Here is a 23,191-nt window from a genome sequence, read left to right as displayed (position 1 = left end):
ATGTCCTGTGGGGCACCAGCCTTGAGTCCAGGGCCATATGGGGAGCTTAACTGTCTTCAAGGCCAATCTTGCCTAAGTAGAAGTTGCCTGGACTTTCATTAGTCTCAATGTCCATTCCACTCTTGGAGTTTTTCCCAGCTTTGTTCTTCCCAAGGCCGTTTGTGCTAAAATATCTCAATACTCCACCCTGGATCTTATGAACATCTGTGAACAGCTGTTTTGTGATGCTAATTACATATCACTTTCCTCTATTACTTTTTAACAAATATTTTCTAAAATATCGATATAGTTACAATTATTGGCACAAATCACATTCATTTATCACATCTCTATCTGGCTTTGTTTGAAGGTGTAGGCTCAAAGCAAACTCCCTTAGTTCCTCCCTGAGCCCTGGCCAAGAGGAGGATGAAACCAGGTGTTCCCGCACTAGAAGTTGTGGTAGCTTGTTTATTCAACAGTATAAAATCTGGGCCCTCTCACTTGGTGCAAAGTTGGCGGCCTCGCCTGAGGGTGGGCGAACCACATAGGAATTCCCAGTTACTGGGAGTGCTTCTCCAATCCCTTGGTGTGACAGGGCATCCCCAGCTGACGTGTGTGTCGGGACAATGGTCAAGTGTGAGGGTAACTGGTGATGTATCTTTCTGAATCCCTACAGGCAATCTTTTCTAGCAATAATCAGGTGCATTGCTTAGCTTATCCTTTTGTACTTCTGTGTGGCTTTGCCCTACAGTCAATGACACTTCTTCCTTCGGTTGGGGTGGGAGTCTTTGGGGCTGACCCTGCCAGCAAGCCATTCCCTTCAGAACTGGACTCGGTGGATCCCTTCCAACACAGAACATTCTGTGATTCTGTGATCACTTCTACAAAGTTTGCTCAGAATGAGTTTCAGCTAAAACTCTTGGAATTCTTTGCTGAAATTAGAGTTGGTAGATGGAACTCTTGTTGGTAAACAATGGAGGGAGAGAACAGCTTCATGTGGGTTTTTGGGGCATTGCCCCAATTTTGTGGGTTCCTCCCTCCATTTTGGGATTTCACACCTCCGTTCTGGGGGTCTCCACCCCGCGATTTTGGCTTCCACTCCTTCCACTTTGGGGTGCCCCTTTACTTTTGTGCACCCCATCCCCATGTTCCACACATGCCCAGCGGCCCCAGTGTGCACTGAATGGCCAGCAAGGGACTGGGGAATGCTGGGACCCACAGTGATGTCAGTCATCCCTCCTGGTTACACACAGGATTCCTCGGCCCTTTTTGGGGTGCCCTGGAGTGCCAAGGCCACGGGGAGGAAATGTCTTTGCTGCCACGCTGGGCAGGATCTTGCTTGGCCCATTATGGCCTCATGTCCCCTGTCTCTCATTGTCCTCTGACAGCCCCTGTGTCCCTGCACCCCTCTCAAGAGCAGGACTTTGGTGCCAGCACCCCCAGGCTCCAAATCCCCGCGTTGGCTCTGTCCCTATGGTATCCCCACGCGGCCGTTGCGCCGGGGCCGTTGTGGCGACAGCCGGCGAGCGGCGCCATGGCGGAGCTGCCGCTGCCCGCCGGGCTCAGAGCCAGCGCCTTCCCCGCCAAGCTGTGGCGCCTGGCGAACAGCCCCCGCGTCCGCTCCGTGCGCTGGGACAGCCGGGCCCGGGGGCTGCTCATCCACCGCTCCCTCTTCGAGCGGGAGCTGCTCAGCCCGGGCGACGCCCAGGGCCCAGCCCCGCACACCTTCAGGGCCACGCAGTTCCGCAGCTTCGTGCGCCAGCTCTACCGCTACGGCTTCCACAGGGTGCCGGGCCGGGTTGGCTCAGCTGCGCCAGGCGATGCAGGCAGCTGGCTCCACTACAGCAACCCCGGCATGCCGAGAGCATGGCGGGGCTGAGGGGATGGAGGGGGCCGGCAGGGAGCACAGAGGGCTCCGGGACTGCAGCTCTGCCAGGCCTTGGAACCAGTTGCAGAGCCTCTGCTTTTGCCACAGCTGCAGTGGAGACCTTGAGGACAGCCGGAGACTGACGGGAGCCAGCAGGGAGAAGCTGAAGGCCAGCAGCAAGAGCAGGGAACGGGGACCTGCTGCTGGCACGCTGGACAGAGCCCGGGTGAGGCCACAGGGCCGGGGAGGCAGGGTGGGGCTGAGGGTGGCATGGGCTGTGGCCGTGGGCACTGCCCGGCGGGGCAGCAGCGGGCCCTGCCCGTGCTGGGGCTGCTCAGCGCAGCTGCCCCGGCCGGCACAGGGGCTGTCCTTGGGCAAGGCAGCTGTGCTGGCAGGGCCCGGGAGCTGTGCCGGCTGTGCCGGGCTGCCGGGGCTGCGGGACAGTCCCGCCGCGGCTGCGCTCACCACAGCCTGGCCCGCTCAGCTGCTTTTTCTTTCTGACCCTCCTGGGGAGGCTCTGAGATCTTCCCTTCCCTGATGGAAGTGCAGCTGCTGCCAAGGAAAACGTCCCCATACTGACTCAGTGCTCCCTTTGCTTCCCAGCTGTGCCATCTGCCGTCCCTGTCCAGGAGAGCTGCTCTGCACAGGAGGAAGAGCCCGAGGGAGAGGCTTTGAAGATGGGGCAGCAGCAAGAGCAGGGAGCGGGTGTTATAAGTTAAAGTAAATAATTTGTGTGATCCTTTAGGGATTGATAAAAAGAATTTTATTGATTACAGCAAGTAATGTCAAGCAAACAGCGCTGGGTGCAGCTGGGGTGTCAGTGCTCCGCCAAGGCTCACACCGCTTCCCTTTTCCCACGGTCCTTTATTCTCCCCCTTCTTCCGCGTTTGTGGCTTTTCCAGGAGTACTCTGCGCTTGGGCCTCCAGTTGCTAGGGGGTCGCCGCCTGCTCTCTGGTGGTCGTCTGGATGAAGGCTCTCCTCCTCTTCCTCGCTGGGGGTTTATGACCCTGTAACAATCTTTCCATAGATGGTTACACACCTCCCGACCCTAGTTGTACCATCAACTTAAGGAGTCAGCATATCCTCGGGTTTCCTGTTATTCACAAAAACCCTCTTCCTTTGCCTGAGTTCCTGTTTAATGATGAACAAAGAGACTTCTCTTATCTATTACAAGGGGTCTGGAACACAAGTCCTGTGAGGAATGACTGAGGGAGCTGGAGTTGTTTATCCTGGAGAAGACTCAGAGGTGACCTTATCACTCTCCACACTCCCTGAAAGGTGGTTGCAGTCAGGTGGGGGTCGGTCTCTCTCCTCACAGCAACTGACAGGACCAGAGGACAGTGTCTTAAGCTGCACCAAGGGAAATTTAGGTTTTACATTAGGAAAAAAGTTTTTTATGGAAAGGGTGATAAAGTACTGGAACTGTCTGTCCAGGGAGGTGGTGGAGTCACCATCATGGGATGTGTTTAAAAAAAGACTGGATGTGGCACTCAGTGCCATGGTTTAGCTGAGGTGGTGTTAGCACATGGGTTGGACTTGATGACCTTAAAGGTCTCTTCCAACCCAGCAATTCTGTGATTGTGTGACATCACAGACCAGGTTGTGACATCATATAGTTGGCTGTGACATCACTGGTTTATTATGTGACATCACAGAGCAGGCTGTGACATCAGAGCATGCCTGTATGACATCAGAGAGCAGAGCAAGCTGTGAGGTCGAAGAGTGTGCTGTGACATTATAGGGTGGCTGTGTTCCATCACTGAAGGTGTTATGACATCACAGGGTGGGTCTGTGAGCCCACAGAGGTGCTGTGTGACATGCTAAGTGATTTCTGCCACCACAGAGCAGGCTGTGACATCACAGAGCAGGCTGTGACATCACAGAGGAGGTTGTGATGTCACAAAGTAGGCTGTGACATTACAGGCTGGCTGTGTGACATCACAGAACGGGCTGTGAGGTCACAGAGAAGACTCTGCCATCATAGAAAAGGGCCCTGTAACATCACAGAGCTGACTGTGACATCACAGCGAGGCTGCGACATCACAGCATGACTGCATAACCTCACAAAGGTGGCTGTGACATCACAGGGTGCCTGTGACATCACAGGGCAGATTTTGTGACATCACAGAGCAGACTGGGGCCTCAAAGAGCAGGCTGTGACCTCACAGGGCACCTGTCTGAAATCACAGGTGGCCTGTTATATCTCAGAGTGGGCTGTGTGACATCACAGGGGCTGTGTGACATCACAGGGGCTGTGTGAGGTCACTGGGGAGGTCACTCCACCCCAGCCCCCCCTCCCAGTTCCCCCAGAGAAGTCCAACGCTGCTCGTGCACAGAGGGGTCCCCTGTCCCCCTGGGTCCCCCCGCCCCCAGTGCCGCAGCCTCCCCCAGAGGATGTTCCACGAGATCAACCCCAGAGCCTGACACGGGGACGGGGGCTGGGGACATGGAGGGTGGGACAGGGGGACAGGGACCCCCTGGCAGCGTCCCCGTGTCCCCCAGAGCCTGGGCCAGGGCTCCTTCACCCTGTTACCAACGAGGCCTTGAGAGCGCTGAAAAAATCCCCAGCAAGGGATCAGCAAAAACCAGATTTAATATTAAGCGACAGCACGGCAAAGTTCCTTGGCAAGAGTCACTCTGCTCCTGACTGGACACTGCAGGCACACCAAGGAAACAAAGCAACAACAAAACCAAACAAAATCCAGGCAATCAAACCAGAAATGAGCTGAGACCTGGGGCTTTCATTGCTATGGAAAAGAACTGTCCTTCTTGGCCAGGTGCCCATGGCCAGAATTGGGGTTCCACCTCCAACACTGCCTGTTGTGACAGACTGGAGGAGATTGTTGGCTGGAAACATTTCATGTGTGGGGGAGGAAGAGGCAGGTCCAGCCTTGCCCTGCCCTGGAACCCCAGCCCTGCCCTGCCCTGGAACCCCAATCCCCCCAGAGCCTCTATCCCAGCCCAGCAGTGTCTGCCAGTCCCTGGCACAGCACAGGCAATGCTCCACAGCCACCTCTGGAGCCCCCAGCCCAGCTCCTGAGTGACCAAATGACCCCAAGTCCCACCTGGGGGAAGAGTCCCGGAACACCAAGGGGTATTTATGGCTGAGCACAAGGCAAGCACACATTTGACCCTAACTCCCCTTGGAATTTCTATTTTTTTGAGAACCACTGGAATCCAGGAGTTGGTAGCTCTGTGTGTGCTTCTCTAAATCTTATTTTTCTCTATTTCTGTGTCTTCTTGCAAATTTTGATTAACTTAAAATTGAACAGGATTGGAGCTTGTGAAGTTGAATGGGCGAAGTTAATGCTTTGAGAAGTGTTTTTGTTGATTAAATGTTGTATAAGACCTTTTGCCAAAGTTTCTCTGATCTTCTAAAGTTCCCAATAAAGGCTGTTTTGTTGTTTTGAGCTCCTGAGAATCTCTTGTTGGTATTTCTCCAGTGCATCCAACTCAGAGGACACAAACAATTGCAATTCCTCTTAAATGTCTCCTTGAGAGAGTTGTTTGGGGGATGGGGGTCAGGGCTTGTGTGTCCTGCTTGGCACAGCCCAGGCAGGGCTTTCACAGCCCCATTCCACACTCCATTTCCCAGCTGGAGCCGCTGGTGCCTCTGAGTTCTGCTGCCCCAGCCCCAGGGACGCTCTCCTTGTCTGCCCATTCCCCCACAGTCTCTGGGCAGGGATGGCCTCAGTGGGGGCTGCTGACATCCTCAGCAACTTGGAGGCTGCTGCTGAATTTTACTGCTCCAGAGGCTTCTTCAGCCTTCAGCTCTTCAGTTCAGCAATTCAGTGTCCCAGAGCTCATTAACATTCAGAACAGATTAACAAGCCAAACCTCTGGGAATAATGTAAGTGTTCAAATATTTTGTGGTTAATTAGACCCATTTCAGAAGCCTCTTCAAAGTGAATACACTACATTTAAAAAGACAGTGAGAAAAGACTTTTTTGGTCCTGTTTAGTTTTTTTTTCCCATGCCCAGAGGGAGGAAAAGAGAGAAATTGGATGAACAGCTCTCCTGTGCAGAGCCAAGGTCCAAGTGCCCCTGCAGTGGGAACCACAACTCATCAGGTTTGTGTCCTTTGGGCTCAGGGATGGCGACACTCAGAGGCACAGAAAGGCTTCGTGCCAGCAAACACAAGTTGAACATTTGAACAGTTTAATAACCATCCCAGCTCTTCCCTCAGCTCTCTGTGATGTCCCAGCAGCATCTGACATGTCCCCCATCCCCAAGGGATATCCAAACAGGAACATTCCTGTTCTTGGTGGGAGAACTTGGCCATTTCTTAAAAGTACTTAAGTGACCCAGATAGTAAAAATGTGCTTGCATATCATGAAATGTACAAGTATTAAAACCTCTGCCCCTTTCCAGGCAGACATCAGCTGTGTGCCCATGACCAGGCAGTGCCACTTGTGCCCTGAGGTGCCGAGCTGGGATTGGATCTCTCAGAGAGGAGCTGAGGGAGAGCAGAGCACCTTGCAAGCTGCAGGTCCCTGCCAGCCCCGCAGGGCTCCTGTGCCATCAACATCTGCTCTGCTCCAGCCTGAAACAGGGCCCAGCATGGTGCCGGGACCATCAGAGAGCTGAGGTGTGTGCTGGAATTCAATGCCCTCCCCATGGCGCAGCAGCCCTGCATTTCCCTGCTCCAGCCTTGGTCTCCAGCACAGCCATGGAGGCTCTTTGGGCTCCTGAGTGTTCCTGCAGCCACCAAGGGCAGCTGAGCTCTGCCTTTGGCACAGTCAGCCTTGGCCAGCGCAGGCCATGCTCAGCAATTCCTTGTCTGTGCCCGGCCTTGCTGCCACAAGGCCTGGGCTGAGTCCTGCCCTGCACGCTCAGCCAGGCTGGGATGGACACTGATGGTTTCTGTGCCAGACTCTCTGAGCCCAGCCCAGCTCCCTGCAAGCTCTGCCAGCTGCCCTGAGCTCTGTGCAGCACCAAGGGCCTCTCCCCAGCACAGCCCAGCCGGCTCTGGCCCCACAGCTCTGCTCAGCCCAGACTGCTCTGGCCACTGGCCCCACGGCCTCAGCCCCTGGCCAGGGCACAGCAGCAGCTGCAGCTCAGCCAGGACTCAGCCCCAGCCGTGGGGGAAGGGGCTTGGCCAAGGCCAAAGGAGGCTCCCTGGGTGCCCTGCTCCCCTCGGGCTGAGGTGCTGAGAGCTCTGCAGCCCCTGCTGCCCTCCCATCTGTCCAGGCCAGCACAAGAGCCCGGCCTTGGGGCCCTCCAGAGCTGCTCCTGCTCCAGGCCCAGGGCTCATCCCAGAGCTGGGGCAGCCACAAAGGTGTGCCCATTTCTGGTCATCGCTGCTCTGATGGGGATGGATCCTCAGCCACTTGGAGGTTGCTGATGAATTTCACTACTCCAGAGGCCTCATCTCTCTTGAGCTCTTCAGTTAAGGAATACAGTGATTTGTTTAAAACTCCCAAACAAAAAATGCCGCTGGGAATTATGGTAGCTTTCAATTCTTCTGTGGTTAATTAGACAGATTTCAGAAGTGTATTCAAAGTGAATAGATTATATTGAAATAGTTTGTCCAGTTTCCTTTTCATGTTTATAGACTAATATCAGCAATGTCCAATTGATATTGACCCCCAGCACCTCCTAATGCAGTCTGAATAGATGTGAAAATCGAGACCCTTCATGGCTGACAATCAATAACACTTTGTCCCCAACCCCTCCCCACCATTCCCCTCATCCAACCCCTGGCACTCAGAGCAGCTGAGGAATGGAGTCACACCCAGGGGTGTCCCCAGGGCTCAGGATTGGGGCTGGGTCAGTGAAATCTCTTTATTGCTGATCTGGACGAGGCCATCGAGGGCACCCTCAGTCATTTCCAGGTGAGCCCAAGCTGGGTGGGAGTGTGGCTGTGCTGGAGGGCAGAAGCTCTGCAGAGGGATCTGGGCAGGCTGGAGCCATGGGCCCAGGACAATTGGATGAGGTTCACCAAGGCCAAGGGCCGGGTCCTGCCCTGGGCTCACAACCACCCCAAATCCCTGGCTGTGCCCTGCCCCTGATCCCCACAGCCTGTCCTGTTTCCTTCATCCCTGCATTGCCAGGGACTTTCTGGGACAAGGGAGCTCTGCTCTGGGGATGGAGGGAGGTCCAAGTGCCACCACTGGACTGGGAGCCACAACTCATCAGGTTTGTGTCCTTTGGGGGTCAGGACCTGGTGAGACTCAGAGGCACAGAAAGTTTCTCTTCATGGCCAGCAGACCATGGTTGAACAGAACACAATTTAATAACAATCACACTCTTCCCTGAGCTATGTGCAACGTCCTAGCAGCGTCTGATGAGTCCAGCATCCACAAGTGATTTCCATATTAAAATTGATTTTAGACAAATGTGGTTCTGTGATAGAAATAAACACAATTAAGTTCTTGTATCAGGATGCTCATCCTGGAATGGGGGCAAAACATCTCAAACAATTCCTGATTTGCAAAGCTGTCAGTGGTGGATGGAGAAGGGAGGTCAGGCTGCTTTTGGTGTTGAGGAAATGCTGAAACCAGCCTGACTCATTTCATCTCCTCCTGGCCTGGCTGATCTCCCCTCTTTCCCCTTCCACCCATTGCCTTTTGTCTCCCACCAGGCCCCCCGGTGAAGAGCCTGGCTCTGTGTTCTCCATCCCCTCCTCACTGGCACTGCCAGGCTGGGATGAGGAGCCCCTCAGCCTTCCCTGCTCTGGGCTGGACAAGCCCAGCTCCCTCAGCCTCTGCTCACAGCCCAAGGGCTCCAGCCCCACCTTGGAGGCCCTTCCCTAACCCTGCTCCAGCTACCAGACATCTTTCCTGCCCTGGGAACCCAACCCAGGCCACAGGGACCTGGATAATCCACATCCTTGATGTCCTGGTCACACAGCCCTGGCCCCTTTTCCCCATGTCAGGCTTAGGAGTGGATCCTGTAAAACATCCTTTGGTGGGGGCTGTGGCTCCAGGTGGACCGGGGGGATACCGGGGGACAGGGACCCCACTGGGCATGAACAGCATTGGACTTGTTGGGAGAAACTGTGAGGGGGAGCTGGGGCAGAGTGACCAACCCAGTGACCTCACACAGTCCTCCTGGGATGTCACACAGCCCCTCTGTGATGTCACAGCCTGCTCTGGGATGTCACAGCCATCTCTGAGAGGTCACAGAGGCAATCTATGATGCTGTAGCTGCTCGATGACCTCATATAAACCACTCTATGATGTCATGGACCATTCCATCATAGATCACTCATGTGATGTCATAGATCACTCTGTGACCTCATGTTACCAGATGATAAATTGTCTCCATCAGTTGAGCTGACACCTGGAGCTTGTTCTCCAAAACCCCAGGCCTATGGAACCACACAATGCCCATTGTGTCAGAAGGGGAACTGGAAGTTCACCAGCCTCAGTGTCCTGCCAGCTCAGCCAGGCCCCCTGGAACATTGGGGTCCACGACCACCAGGGACCACCAGAGAGACCCCCAGGACAGAAGAGAGCATGGGTGAAGGGGAGGGGAAATATGTTAATGATTTTGGGGAAATGATTATCAGATGTGTGTTTAGTCCAGGACAATCAGTGAATATGTGTGCAAAATACAGAATATGAACAGAAAGTTTCCTGCACTCAGCATGCTCGGCTTTGGGAGGAGCTATCCCCCGTGCACCCAGCTGAATAAAGAATGCTGCTTCTTAATGCTGCATTGGTGTGAAGGAGTTTTCTGTTTTACCGAATTTTTGGTAACACTCCACTGCCAAGGAAAGCTCTGTCTCCTGCTGCTCACAAACAGAGAAGGGCTGGTGGCAGATGTGGGGGTCGGAGGCTGCCTGGGGCACAGTGACCATGAAATAATCAAGTTTTCAATGTTCTGTGAAAGAAGGAGGGGCAGCAACAAAACTGCCACACTGGAATTAGGAAGGGCAGACTTTGGCCTATTTAGGATGCAGATTTGGGGAGTACCGAATCAGGTACTGATTTTTTAATGGGAAACAGCCCTTAAAAACAAAGGGGTCCAGGAAGGAGGGACACATTTCCAGAAAGTAATCTTAAGGGGGAAGGAGCAGCCTGTGCCAGTGTGGCCAAAGATGAGCTGGTGAGGAAAATGACTGCCCTGACTGCCCATGGAGCTTTTGTGGGAACTCAAGGGAAAAAAGAACTGGCAACTCAGGAAGTGTTTAAGGATGTTGTTAGGTCATTCAGAAAGAGAAGTTGAGAGGTGAAATCTCAATTAGAACTTAACATGGCAGCTTCTGTAAAAAGAATAAAACATGTTCTTATAAAAGATTTATAACAAAAGGTAGGATAAGGAGAACCTCTACTCTTTGGATGCAGTGGAGAATATAGTAACTAAAGATAAGGAAAAGGCCAAGCTATTTAACACCTTGTCTGTCTCAGTTTTCAATATATGGACAGGTTGTCCTCAGGACAAGAGTTCTCCTGAGCTGACAGGTGGGCACAGGGAGCAGACCAGCCCCTAATCCAGGAGGAAGCATCTGGGGACCTGCTGAGCCACTCAGATGCTCACAGGTGTATGGGATCAGATGGGATCCATCCTAGGGGGATGAGGGAGCTGGTGGATGAGCTCCCCAAGCTGCTCTCCACCATTTACCATCAGTCCTGGCTCACCAGGGAGGTCCCAGAGCACTGGAGGTGCCAGTGTGAGCCCATCCCCAAGAAGGGCTGGGAGGAGGATCTGGGGAACTCCAGGCCTGTCAGCCTGACCTCAGTGCCCAGCAAGGTTCTGGAACAGATCACCCTGAGTGCCATGATGGCCGAGGGATCAGAGCCAGCCAGCGTGGATTTAAGAGGGGCATGTCCTGCCTGACCAACCTGTTCTCCTTTTATAACCAGGTGACCCAGCTCTGGATGTGGGAAAGGCTGTGGATATGTCCATCTGGACTTTAGCAAAGCCTTTGGCACTGTCTCTGACAGCATTCCCTGGAAAAGCTGCACCCACGGCTTGGGCAGGTTCCCTCCTCACTGGGAGATTGAAGAGCTGGCTGGAGGCTGGGCCCAGAGAGTGGTGGGGATGGTGCTGCATCCAGCTGGTGTCCAGTCCCTGGTGCTGTCCCCCAGGGATCTGTGTTGGGCCCAGTCCTGTTTAACATCTTCACTGATGATCTGGGTGAGGGGATCGAGCCCACCATCACCAAATGTGCAGATGACACCAAGCTGGGGGTGAGTGTGGATCTGCTGGAGGGCAGGACAAGGAGACACAGCCTTGAGCTGCACCAGGGGAGGTTTAGGCTGGACAACAGGAAGAAATTCTTCACAGAAAGGGTGAGTGGGCATTGGAATGGGCAGGCCAGGGGGGAGGTGGCACAGTCACTGTCCCTCTCCAGTGGCACTTAGTGGCATGGTCTGGGTGACAAGGCAGTTTTAGGGCATTGCTTGGACTTGATGATCCCAAAGGTCTTTTCCAGCCTATTTGATTCTGTCATTCTGTGATGACTGGGACACTCTGGGGCCATTGTGACACTGCAGGGCCTTGTGGAACTAAGAGGACCATGGTGACACTGTGCAGCCCCCTAGAACCAGGGCTCCATTGTGGTGCTCTGGGGCCAAATGGAACCAGGGAGTCCCCCGTGACACTGGGTCCTCGTGGAACCACAGAGGCCATTGTGACACTGCGGGGCCTCCTGGAACCGAGGGGTTTCACCATTTTGACACTGCAAAACCAAGGAGAGCACTGGGAGAGTCCAGGGCCCAGTGGAACCAAGGGGCCGTTCTGACACTGCGGGGCCTCATGGAACCAAGGGGACATTGTGACACTGCAGGACCTTGTGGAACCAAGGGGCCACTGTGACACTCTGGGGCCTCAAGGAATCTGGAACGCTGTTGTGACACTGTGTGGCCTCGTGGAAACAAGGAGTCCATTGTGACACTGAGGGGACTTGTGGAACCACAGAGAGCATTGTGACAGTGTGGGACCTCATGTAACCATGGGGCCTTTGTGACACCCTGGGGCCCCATGGAACCAAGGGGCCACTGTGAAACTGCGGCACCAACGAGAACATTGTGACACTGTGAAGCCACATGGAACCAAGGAGTCCTTTGTCACATTTTGGGGCTCCATGGAACCAAGGAGACCAGTGTGACAGTGCAGGGCCTGGTGTAACCCAAGGGACATTGTGACACTGAGGGGACCCATGGAACCAAGGACATCTTTGCAGATGACTCCAAGCTGGATGTGAGTGTTGCTCTGTGGGAGCATAGGCGGGATCTGCAGAGGGACCTGGACAGGCTGGATCCAGGGCCCAAATCCAGCAAGGTGAGGTTTAACAAGTCCAAGTCCTGGGTCCTGCACTTTGGCCACAACAACCCCTGCAGCACTACAGGCTGGGGACAGAGGGGCTGGACAGCAGCCAGGCAGAAAGGGACCTGCAGGGACCGATGGACAGCAGGCTGGACTTGAGCCAGCTGTGTGCCCAGGTGGCCCAGAAGGCCAATGGCTCCTGGCCTGGATCAGGAATGGTGTGGCCAGCAGGAGCAGAGCAGTTGTGCCAGCACTGATCTGCCTCCAGCTCTGCACACAGACATTGCTGCTGCAGCTCCAGAGAAGGCAACAAAAGGGAATCTCTGCAGAAAACTTTGCTGGCAGATCCTTTAGTTCCTTTAAAGCCACCAAGAGTGCAGCCCCTCATAGACACAGTCTGTGGCCACAGGGAAGGTGGAGAGAAACAAAGTGAGAAATGGCACAAACAATGACATTTCTTAGTGGGCAAGATGGAAAAAGTAAAAATAAGACCAAGAACCTCCACAACTAAATCAATAAAAAGTATCAAAGATTAAGTTTATTACAAGTGAATTGCAGAAATTGGCCAGCAGTTTAATGTTCCTGAAAGCATCCAGTCATCAGTGTCCACACTGCAGCCTTGAGCTCCTGGTTCCTCAGGCTGTAGATGAGGGGGTTCAGGGCTGGAGGCACCACCGAGTACAGAACTGACAGGGCCAGATCCAGGGATGGGGAGGAGAGGGAGGGGGGCTTCAGGTGAGCAAATATGACAGTGCTCAGGAACATGGAGACCACGGCCAGATGAGGGAGGCAGGTGGAAAAGGCTTTGTGCCGTCCCTGCTCAGAGGGGATCCTCAGCACGGCCCTGAAGATCTGCACATAGGAGAAAACAATGAACACAAAACAACACAACGATAAACTGGCAGTAACCACCAGAAGCCCCAGTTCCCTGAGGTGAGATTTGGAGCAGGAGAGCTTGAGGATCTGGGGGATTTCACAGAAGAACTGGCCCAGGGCATTGCCATGGCACAGGGGAAGGGAAAATGTATTGGCCGTGAGCAGCAGAGCATTGAGAAAGCCACTGGCCCAGGCAGCTGCTGCCATGTGGGCACAAGCTCTGCTGCCCAGGAGGGTCCCGTAGTGCAGGGGTTTGCAGATGGACACGTAGCGGTCGTAGCACATGATGGTCAGGAGATAAAACTCTGCTCCCATGAAGAAGATAAGCAGAAAAACTTGAGCAGCACATCCTGTGTAGGAGATGGTGCTGGTGTCCCAGAGGGAATTGTGCATGGCTTTGGGGACAGTGGTGCAGATGGAGCCCAGGTCGCTGAGGGCCAGGTTGAGCAGGAAGAAGAACATGGGCGTGTGCAGGCGGTGGCCGCAGGCTACGGCACTGATGATGAGGCCGTTGCCCAGGAGGGCAGCCAGGGAGATGCCCAGCAAGAGGCAGAAGTGCAGGAGCTGCAGCTGCCGCGTGTCTGCCAGTGCCAGCAGGAGGAAGTGGCTGATGGAGCTGCTGTTGGACATTGGCTGTGGCTGACCATGGGGACCTGTTCATGGAGAAAGGACAGAGAAGAGTTAGAGGAGATACCTGTAACCAAAACCAAAGCCATTTCCCATATGCCTTCCTCTGTAACACACACGGACACTCTTCTGTGTTTAAGAGTTTAGAGGTTTTCATTTTAAGCTCCCCCCATGTCTGTCCTGGTATTCTCAGATATCAGAAACATTCAACATTTCTGCCTCCCTCTGGTAGAACAGAGTTCCCTAACGGAAGATTATGAGTGGAGACTGAGGGCAGATGGTCTGTCACTTCATTCTCTTTGGAGTTTCTCTGGGCTTCCACTTTTTCAAATGAAGGATGTTCACACTCTCATTTTTTTCTTTTAAAAACACTACGGTGCTACTGAGAGCAGATGGATCCACCACAGCCCTGCTCCATATTTGCAGCCAAGAACTCACGTTGCTCATTTCACCAACCCAGCAGCATTTTCAGTGTCAGAACACCTCTGCCTTTCCCCATCAATCTTATAACTCAGAGATGCTCTAGGACAGGTTTGCATCCTGGATTGAAGCTCCCAGCTTGGACCGAAATCTCAGGGAGACTTCCAAGTGTCCTTCTGATGGCACTGGATGCAGGGAGATGCAGCTCCTTCCCTGGCTGCACTGACAGCATTGCCCAGAGCCGGGCACTGGGGACAGCTGTGTCACCCTGAGCCAGCTGTGCCCCCTCCCAGAGCCCCCAGTGCCGGGCAGCTGCTCCCAGCCCTGTGCTCTGCAGAGGGAACTGGGCCCGGGGCTGCAGCGCTGCCCCACGGCTCTGCTGCAGCTCTGCCTGCACAGGAGGGGCTGCACGCCTTGGAGCCCCGGCCCTGAGGGCAGAGGCTTGGCTGGGGGGACAGGAGGGAGGGGGCTTGTTCAGAGGGAGGGGCTGCACTGGAGGGGATCCTCTGGACATCTCTAAACTCTCCATGCCACAGCATTTCTGGGTTTTGCTTTCTCTCCTTCCCTGATCTTCTCTCTGCTTCCTGGGGATTTTCCTCCTGCAGGTGTTTCCCTGTGCCTGAGCTCTCCCTGCCAGCACTCACAGACCCCAAATCTCTGTGCACTCTCCTTGGCCTGACAGAACCCTGCCTGTTTGCAGGGCACTGGCTGGGGGCAGGTTCTGTTTGCAGCTTGGAGAAAGGAGAGCTCAGACTGAGTCTGATGGCTCCAGCAGAGGTGATGCTGGTGCTGTCCATGGGCAGAGTGGCTGAAGGCACATTAGGGATCTACTGTGACCCTATTGATCACTAAAAATAACTGGTCAGATGTCTCAGGCACCTTTCAAAATTCTTATCAATAATTCATAATCATGCTTTAATATTTATCCCTCCATCCCTGCCATTCTCCAATAGTAGGAAACAGAATACAAAGTCTTAGGAAATCTCCTCATTTTAATCAAAATCCTTGTCTTGGAAATATTCTATGACTGATCAGAACCCCTCAGCATATCAGAGATTCATGAGCATTTCACCTCCCCTGTACCAGAAATACTCAGAGTTGTACTCACAGGGTCTGTGGGCATTGGGATGTTCCCGCTGTAGGAGATCACTCCAGGAGCTGCAGCTGCATTGTCCTGCAGCCAGAGGTTCCTGTGCCAAGGGCTGCCAGTGATTCTGCCCCAGGCACTTCTCAGCACCTTCCCAGCCCTGACTGATGGAAGCTCTCTGTGCCTCTGTGCTGTGCCCGGGCTGGCTGCAGGCAGTGCCCCAGCCCTGCTGGGCTGGGAGAAGAGCTGCTCATCCAGAGAAATGTGCTTTTGAAGCTCTCCTTGGTTGCCAGGATCACCCTCTGTGCCAGGAGCCCGGCCCAGCTCAGCAGCACAGACACAGCACAAGGACTTTAATGACCCTCTGGGGCTTTGTGCTCAGGCCCTGAACATCAGGCCCTGAGAGGGAGCTGCAGAAACCTCTCCAGAGCTCCAAGTAAGAGTCCAACTCCAAAGTTTCTTTGACTTTTAATGGGTCCCACTGAGGGACACGACTGAGAAAGTGTCCCCAGGCCCCAGGCAGAGCAGAGAACTGGAGGCACTGATGACAGGTGGGGACAAAGAGAAGCCAAGTCCTGGTGTCCTGGGGCACAGCAGGGTCTGTGCCACCAAGGGCTGTCAGGAGACACCTTGTCCTGAGGCACTGGGGCCTCCTGGCACAGCCCCAGCCAGGCTGAGCACTGTCACCCCCTTGTCCTGCCCTCAGCATTCTCCCCTAGCCCACATCCCAGTGGCCTCAAGGATCTGCTGGAAGGAGTCCCTGGGGAGCCTTGCTCAGGAATGGCCCTGGGGGCTCCTTCATGCTCCCAGGGACTGCAGGTTTTTCAGAGCACTTTGGCTTTGGCTTTTGCCTTGGAGTCTCTGAGAGCTCTGTGCAGTCATGGCCTCCAATTATCTGCTGTAATTAGTCCCTGGAGAGGCTTTGTCAGGAACAGCACTCAGTGGGGCTCATTAATGCTGCAAGGTGCTTCAGTTCTTTTAAGGTACTTGGTGTTTCCCTTTTGATCCAGACTCTGTGAGAGCTTTGTGCAATCATGGCCCCAATTATCTGCTTTAAGGAGTCCCTTGAGAGCTTTGTACTGTCACTCAGTGCGGCTCATTGATGCTTTGAGATACTCAACTTTTTTAAGGTACTTTGGGTTTTCCTTTCTACACTGAGAGGTTTTTGTGCCACTTTGAGTCTCTGAGACGTTTTTGTGCAATCCTGGCCTCCAATTCTCTCCTCCAAGAAGTCCATGAGGAGCCTGTGTTGGGTTTGGACCTCAGTGGGTCCCATTAAGGTATCGAGAAACTTTGGGTTTTTACTCTGGCTTTGACTCCTGGAAAGGTTTGTGCAATCTCCTCTCAGGCCCTGAGGTTCCAGGGCTCAGCTCCAAATGCTCCACGGGGCTCATTTGGATCAAGCAAGTCCTAACAAACCAAGGGTGTGCCTTGATTTCCCTCTGGTCTGGTTAGGAAGGTTTCCTGCTGCAGTTATGAGGAATTATTTCAAAAGCCTTCTAAGAAATATGCATTTCTCTTTTAAAGAGTGTATTTTATTACTGTTCTCTTTAGGGAAGATGTGATTGCACCATTTTGTGATTGATACTGTCCCAGGAACTCTCGTAAGGAGTTCTGGCCTGCTCAGAGGTGCTGTTCCTTGAGATCTGACCCAGTGTGGACAACCTTGCTCCACATTTCCCAAGCCCATCCTGTCTCTCCTCACTCACCTGGGGCCTGCTTTGCTCTGAGAACTGGCTGCACTCAGGCAAAGAGGGTCATATATAACATGGATAAATAAATATTGTAATACTGGCTTTTTGAAAATATTGAAATGGATGCTATATGTATAATGTTAAAGTAATTTTACTATAAAGATGTAGTTTTTATTTCTGCTATTAACTAAACTCAGTAGTGAAATAGCTGATATAGTCATGCTTGTGGTAATGGAACTGCCTGCTTGTCTGGGATAGCATCCAGTGAACATATGATGGAGACCTCTGCTGCTGACATGCCAGTTATCAGCACCCACTGTCTGTAGAAAATATGCACCAAAGCCCAAACTGGAGGTGATACAAGAACAGACTAAAACCACAGCCAGGAAATGTGCGTGCTCTAAAATGGTAGACCCAAGGAGGAGACGTGCTAAATAGTTCTTGGAACATGTAAACTAGTTTGGGGAAAAGTTTAAATAGGCATCATTGTTTATGGATATGCAGCAGGCTGATGCAATAGAAAGGGTATGTAAAGGGCATCTCTGAAATAGCAGGGGTGCTCTTGGCGGAAAGTCAAGTACCAGCCGTAAATCTTTGCTTTATTACCTTTGTCTCCTATTGTCCTTTAATAAACTTTTAAATTTTACCCGGAGACGGAACCTCATTTTTCACATCCTTATTCAGTCTTTTATTTTGATAAGCTTTTAATAAACCTTCTAAATTTTTAAAAGTCAGCATCATTTCTCACATCTATAAGCTGAACCAGGGTGGCTTAAACTTGTTACAATGAGAAAATATTTTACAATGAGAATGGCAAAAAACTGCAACTGCTTTTCCAGAGAAGTGAATTTCCCATCCCAGGAATGCTCCAAGAGCAGGAACCTTGTGGAACCTGACCCAGTGAAACCCTCTCATCCCCGAGGACGGAATTCCTGTTGTGTGGGTTCTCTGATGTGCTGAGTGCCCTCACAACACTACTGGCCAGAATGTCTGCTGAGGGTAGCCAGGCTGCTGCAGGGGCAGTGACCTCACAGCCATCACCATTCCAGTGCTGGTGCAAGGGGTTCCTGGCTGGGTAATAATTGACACAGACTCCATGCATTCACAGAAGGCTGAGTATTTCCTTTTAGTAAGAAACCCCTACCTTTTATACCCTAGTTCGCTACAAGTGGACCTAATTGGTCCTTTAATTAAAACACCATCACCATTGGCTCATTAAGAAACCACCCTTTGGTAAACAAATCTCCATAACACATTCCACATGTTCACAACACCAGGTGCAGCAAGTTAAGAGAAGAATTGTTTCTCATTCTATTCTCTGATCTTCTCACCGCCTTTCCCAGAACCACGTCTGGGAAAGTTGTCTGTTTCTCTCTGTGGCCAGAGAGCTGCTGCCACATTCCAGCCCCGTCCCCTGGCCCTGGCTCTCCCCTTTCTTCTGCCCCTGCCTTGTCTCTGCTGGCAGGAAGAGTTTTGTCATTAATGTCCTGTCCCAGAGGTGCTGGTGACAATGGCTTCCCCATCAGGCTCCTGGAGCAGAAGTGGCTTTCCAGAGCCCAGCCAGAAATGAGCCCTGAGGCAGCAGCTCTGCAGTGTTGGCCACCAGGCCGGCTTGCCAAGGGAGGCTTCTGGCCATGCCCTGCAAGCAGCTGCTGCTGCCAAGGCGCCTTTGGTGCCTCAGGCTCTCCCTGGCACAGCTCCCAGCACGGCACTCTGCCCTTGTGCCCGAGGCCTTCCCTGTGCTGGGGCTGGCCTGGGGCTTTTCCTGCAGCGGGACCTGCCCTGCTCCTGGCACAGGAAAGGCAGTTCCTGCTGGAGCAGGAGGCTCTGCCTGCAATGGGCTCAAACCACTCCCGCAAGACCCTGGTGACTTCAAAATTGCTTCCCAGAGCACTGGGGTTCTAATAATTTTTATAACTTCTATACTGTGGAGAAAGTAAGTCTGATTAAGATCTTTCCTCTAATCATGATCAGAAACAATCAGAGCTCTGTTTATATAAATATGTCTGTCATTCCATCGTTAATCCTGTGGGATAAATTGCATTAAGGTTCAATTCCACCTGTCCAATCTTTTACACCTTTGATAAAGTTTGGAGGTGGGATTGGATCCAGCTGCTCCCAGTCTCCTTTCTCAGAAGGAATTTTAGAAGTCTGGGGGTCCTGCAGGGGTTTCAGGATCTATGTTGGCTGTTGGGGATCATTTCTCCACCTCAAGACTCAGCAGGAGTTTCTCCAATAAAGAAATAAAGCTTTTGCCTGAAGCTCCCACTCTGCCCATGGCAGGAACCCCTGTGAGTGCCCGCGACATCCTGGCTCTTTGGCAGCCTGGGGACTCCTGGGATGTCACTGTTGAGCCCCCGTGAGTGCCTGTGACAGATCGGTGCCTTTGCAGCCCAGTGTCCCTCTGGGATGTCACCATGGGATGGCTGTGACTGCCTCTGACCACACGGCTCTTTACCATCCCCAGAAACCCCTGGGAGGTCTCCATGGAGCCCCTGTCTCTGCCTGTGACATTCCAGCTCTTGAGCAGCCTGGAGACTCTTGGAAAGTTCCCATGGAACCCCTCTGAGGGCCTGTGACAAATCTGATCCTTAGCAGGCAACCATCACCAGGAACCCCTGTTGCTGTGGTCAGTTTCCATGGCAATCATCACCAGCCCCCGTTGTTATGGTCAGTTACCATGGCAACCATCACCAGCCCCTGTTGCTATGGTCAGTTACCATGGCAACCATCACCAGCCCCTGTTGCTATGGTCAGTTACCATGGCAACCATCACCAGCCCCTGTTGCTATGGTCAGTTACCATGGCAACCATCACCAGCCCCTGTTGCTATGGTCAGTTTCCATGGCAACCATCACCAGCCCCTGTGGCTATACTCTGTTTCCATGGCAACCATCACCAGCCCCTGTTGCTATGGTCAGTCCCTGGGCCGCTCCATGGAGACACCATGCCAGGGGTGGTTGCCATGGACACCAGCTCAGGCCTGGAGCCAGAGCCCGTTGCCATGGCAACCATTGGCAGTCCCATCCCCAGGGCCATGGGATCCCAGAACCACAGAACTGGCTGAGGTGGGAGGGGCCCATCAGGATCCTCGAGTCCAACTGCTGGCCCTGCACAGGACACCCCAACAATGCCAGCCTGGGCCTGGCAGCGGTGTCCAAACGCTGCTGGAGCTCAGAGAGCCCTGGAGCTGTGACCCTTCCCTGGCGATCCTGAGCAGTGCCCCAGCAGCCTCTGGGCAAAAACCTTTTCCTGAGATCCAACCTCAGCCTGCCCCGACTCAGCTGCAGCCGCTCCCTCCAGTCCTATCCCTGGGCACCAGAGTGAAGAGGTTCCCCCAGCCCCAGCCAGGGACCCGCTCCCAAGGCTGTTGCCATGGTCACCAGGGCTGGGACCAGCTGGGATGCTCGGTTTCCAAGGGCCGGGGTTCAGGAATGGGATTCCCCAGTTTCCTGCTCCCGCTAAAACTGCGCTGCCGCTCGTTGCCCTCCCGCCTCCCATGGAAAGCACAAAAGGCAAAGATCCTGGGCTAGGAGGAGAACAATTTACTGGGAACAGCAACGAGACAAGGAACAAACAGGACCAGAAATAATACTGATAACAGAAGGGATAAGAAAAAATATTTACAGGGAAAACTACATCACAACTGACTGGCTCTTCCTGGCCATGTATTTCCTCCTGCCTGGAAAGGACACCCTTCTCCTTGGGGACAGAGAGAGAGAGAGAGAGTTCCTTTCCTGCCCCTGGCAGTGACCTGAGGTGGGAGTGCATGTAATGACAGGGCCATGGCCAGACCCTCATGTTCTTCAATCCCACACCATGTCATTGGCAGGGGCAGGAAAAGGGAAAGATCTCTTCCCAGCATGGATCACAGGGAACATGGATCACCAGGGCTCTTCCCAACATGGGTTCTCCCATGGGGGATGAAGCTGGAGCCGTGCACTAAGCTCTTCCTGCAGCTAGGGCATTTTCAGGGCTTCCCTTACTGGTGCCTCCGTTGGTGTCTGGTCAAGTGAGAGCTCCTGGAGAAGTTCTTCCCACACTGGGGACAAGTGTAGGGCCTCTCCCTGGTGTGGATGTGCTGGTGCCTGATGAGATGGGAGTTTTGCTTGAAGCCCTTCCTGCATTCGGGGCAGCAGAAGGGCCTCTCCTCTGTGTGAATGCGCTGGTGCAGGAGGAGATGGGAGCTGGTTGGAAACCTCTTCTCACATGCAGGACACTCGTAGGGCCTCTCCCCAGTGTGGATCATTTGGTGGATGATCAGTTGGGACCACTGGCTGAACCCCTTCCCACATTCCCCACACTTGTATGGCCGTTCCATGGTGTGGATCCTCTGGTGGCAGATCAGGCTGGAGCTCTGGCTGAAGGTCATCCCACATTCCCCACACTCATAGGGCCTCTCCCCGGTGTGGATCCGCTGGTGACGGAGGAGACTGGAGCTGGTCTGAAAACTCTTCTGACACTCAGGACACTCGTAGGGCCTCTCCCCCGTGTGGATGCGTTGGTGGATGACGAGGGCAGAGCTGCAGCTGAAGCCCTTCCCAAACTCCCCACACTCGTAGGGCCATGCCTCGGTGTGGATCATCTGGTGGCAGATCAGGTTGAAACTCCTCCTGAAACTCTTCCCACACTCCAAGCACTTGTAGGGCTTCTCCCCATCATGAACCTGCTCATGCACCACCAGCTCTGAGCTCTGGCTGAAGCTCTGTCCACCTTCCTGGCACAGGGTGGGTCTTTCCTCCTCAGAGCACCCTGGGTTGGGTTTGCAGCCCCTCCTCCTGTGGGATCTCGGGGGCTTTTCCTCCCTGTTGGATTTCTGCGCCGTGCAGTTGCTCAAAATGGCCTCTTCCACAAGGTTCTGCCATGGGGATTTGTCCTCCCTGGTCTCAATCCTCAGCTCCTTCCCTGGGGGAGGAAGGACAAGGAGAGGATGGGATTTGCCTCCATGCCAGAGGGAAGCGGAAGAGAATCCCCCCAGTGCGTCCCTGGCAGGACGGCGTCGACAGCAGGGTTGTCCTGCAGTCGGGAGCCACACTGGGCTGGGAGATGGAGCAGGAGAGAGGGGGAAAGGGGCACTGACTTCCTCCTCAGCTGCCCGGGGGTGCCAGGCCTCCTTTTTCTTCCTCACAGCTACCTCCTCCATCTGGTGAAGTTTTGGAGATAGGAAATTCTGTTTTTGGGGAGAAAAACAAGGGATGAGCACAATGAGTTTTGTACTGGTTTGAAGGCAAACCAGGAGGAGAGTCTAAGCCAGAATTACAATTTAGTAAGAATATTAAGATCAAGGCAATGATACAGAAACACTGGCTTTGACAGAGTCAGGATTTAACCTGACACCCTGTTGGTAAGGGTGGTGGTAGCCGTCGGATGAAATGGTGGCTGCAGTCCTGTTGGAGTGATGAACGTGCAGCGATCCTGTAGAAGGGTCTGGTCTTCCTCTGAAGGTCCAGTGGTGGTTACGGAGCTCTTGTCTTCTAGGAATCCAGTAGGCAAGGTGGTCCTGGTGTTGCAAGGGTGAGATTATATCCAGGTAGGAATGCTTGGTTCCTCCCTCTGGGCGGAGCATCCCACAATGGGATGATGTAATTTTATCAGTCCTGCAGTGGCACTCAATGGCCCATTAACAGAAGATTGCCCCTGGAGGGCGTTATCAGGGCTGAGTCATGGAAGAGATAAAGAACACTGCCCCACCTGTTTATCACAGTTTATGAAGATGGTGACTGAAAACATACTTTGGGTTACATCTTACATTGCACCCTGAAACAGTGAGGCAATCCCAGCTCGGGGTGGGGAGTGAACACCACCCCCCTTTCCCAAACTGGCTCAGGTGTAAAACCCCCACCCTGGGAAGGCCCCGCACACAGTGGACAATGTCACACTTGCCCCCCCCCCCAGGGGAGGTCTCTGTCCCTGTCACTCCCTTGCTCTCCCCTCTTTTCTCTTTCTTCCATCTCTCCCTCTACCTCACATTTACTGTTCAATAAAATCCACTTTGGATTTGGTCTCGTTAGCACCTTAATTGGGGCAGAGGCACCTCTCTAACAATTTTATTAACCAGATTGAGACATTATTTCAGTGCAGAGAGTTCAGGGCACTGTTGTCTGACCCCAAGTGCCTTTGACAACAGCATGGTTCCCTCCTCTCAGGCGGTTCTGGCTCTTTCTGGAGGAACTCTTGGAAACTTCAATGCAGCTTCTTCAGTGTGACTTTTGGGAGAACTTACGAGGAAAATGGCTGTTGGGGGTGGCCAGTGCAAAGAAAATATTTTGTTGTCCTTCCTAGAAATGTTTGTTAAAATCACTGGAGGAAAGGAAGCAAATGATACCAGCAAGACTGACAAGGATCATTCAGCACAAGGTGAGGAACACAAGGCTGCACGAAGTCCTACCAGAAGCCCAGCTCAAATAGCTAAATTCCCCAATAAG

General features: G+C 53.3%; 2 protein-coding genes across 2 annotated transcripts in view; both read right to left on the bottom strand.

Annotated features, from left to right (window-relative positions):
- Window positions 1–10,717: 10,717 nt before the first annotated feature.
- Window positions 10,718–13,583, bottom strand: LOC137463867 (olfactory receptor 14A16-like). The gene is made up of 2 exons (XM_068175253.1): window positions 12,649–13,583; window positions 10,718–11,033 (listed from the first exon to the last, which is right to left on the bottom strand). The coding sequence occupies exons 1-2, from the start codon at window positions 13,566–13,568 to the stop codon at window positions 10,784–10,786; spliced, it is 1,170 nt and encodes a 389-aa protein (XP_068031354.1). The 5' UTR covers window positions 13,569–13,583; the 3' UTR covers window positions 10,718–10,783.
- A 6,490-nt stretch (window positions 13,584–20,073) lies between these two features.
- Window positions 20,074–23,191, bottom strand: part of LOC137463884 (zinc finger protein 271-like) — a 515,109-nt gene continuing 511,991 nt past the window's right edge. Inside the window, exon 4 of the mRNA XM_068175266.1 lies at window positions 20,074–21,479. Within this exon, the coding sequence (XP_068031367.1) occupies window positions 20,749–21,479 (731 nt within the window). The 3' untranslated portion in view covers window positions 20,074–20,748. The remainder of the gene's footprint in view (window positions 21,480–23,191) is intronic.

Source organism: Anomalospiza imberbis, chromosome 31 (assembly GCF_031753505.1).
Source record: "Anomalospiza imberbis isolate Cuckoo-Finch-1a 21T00152 chromosome 31, ASM3175350v1, whole genome shotgun sequence".
NCBI classification, from domain to species: domain Eukaryota; kingdom Metazoa; phylum Chordata; class Aves; order Passeriformes; family Viduidae; genus Anomalospiza; species Anomalospiza imberbis.
This window is presented reverse-complemented; position numbering and strand designations above follow the sequence as displayed.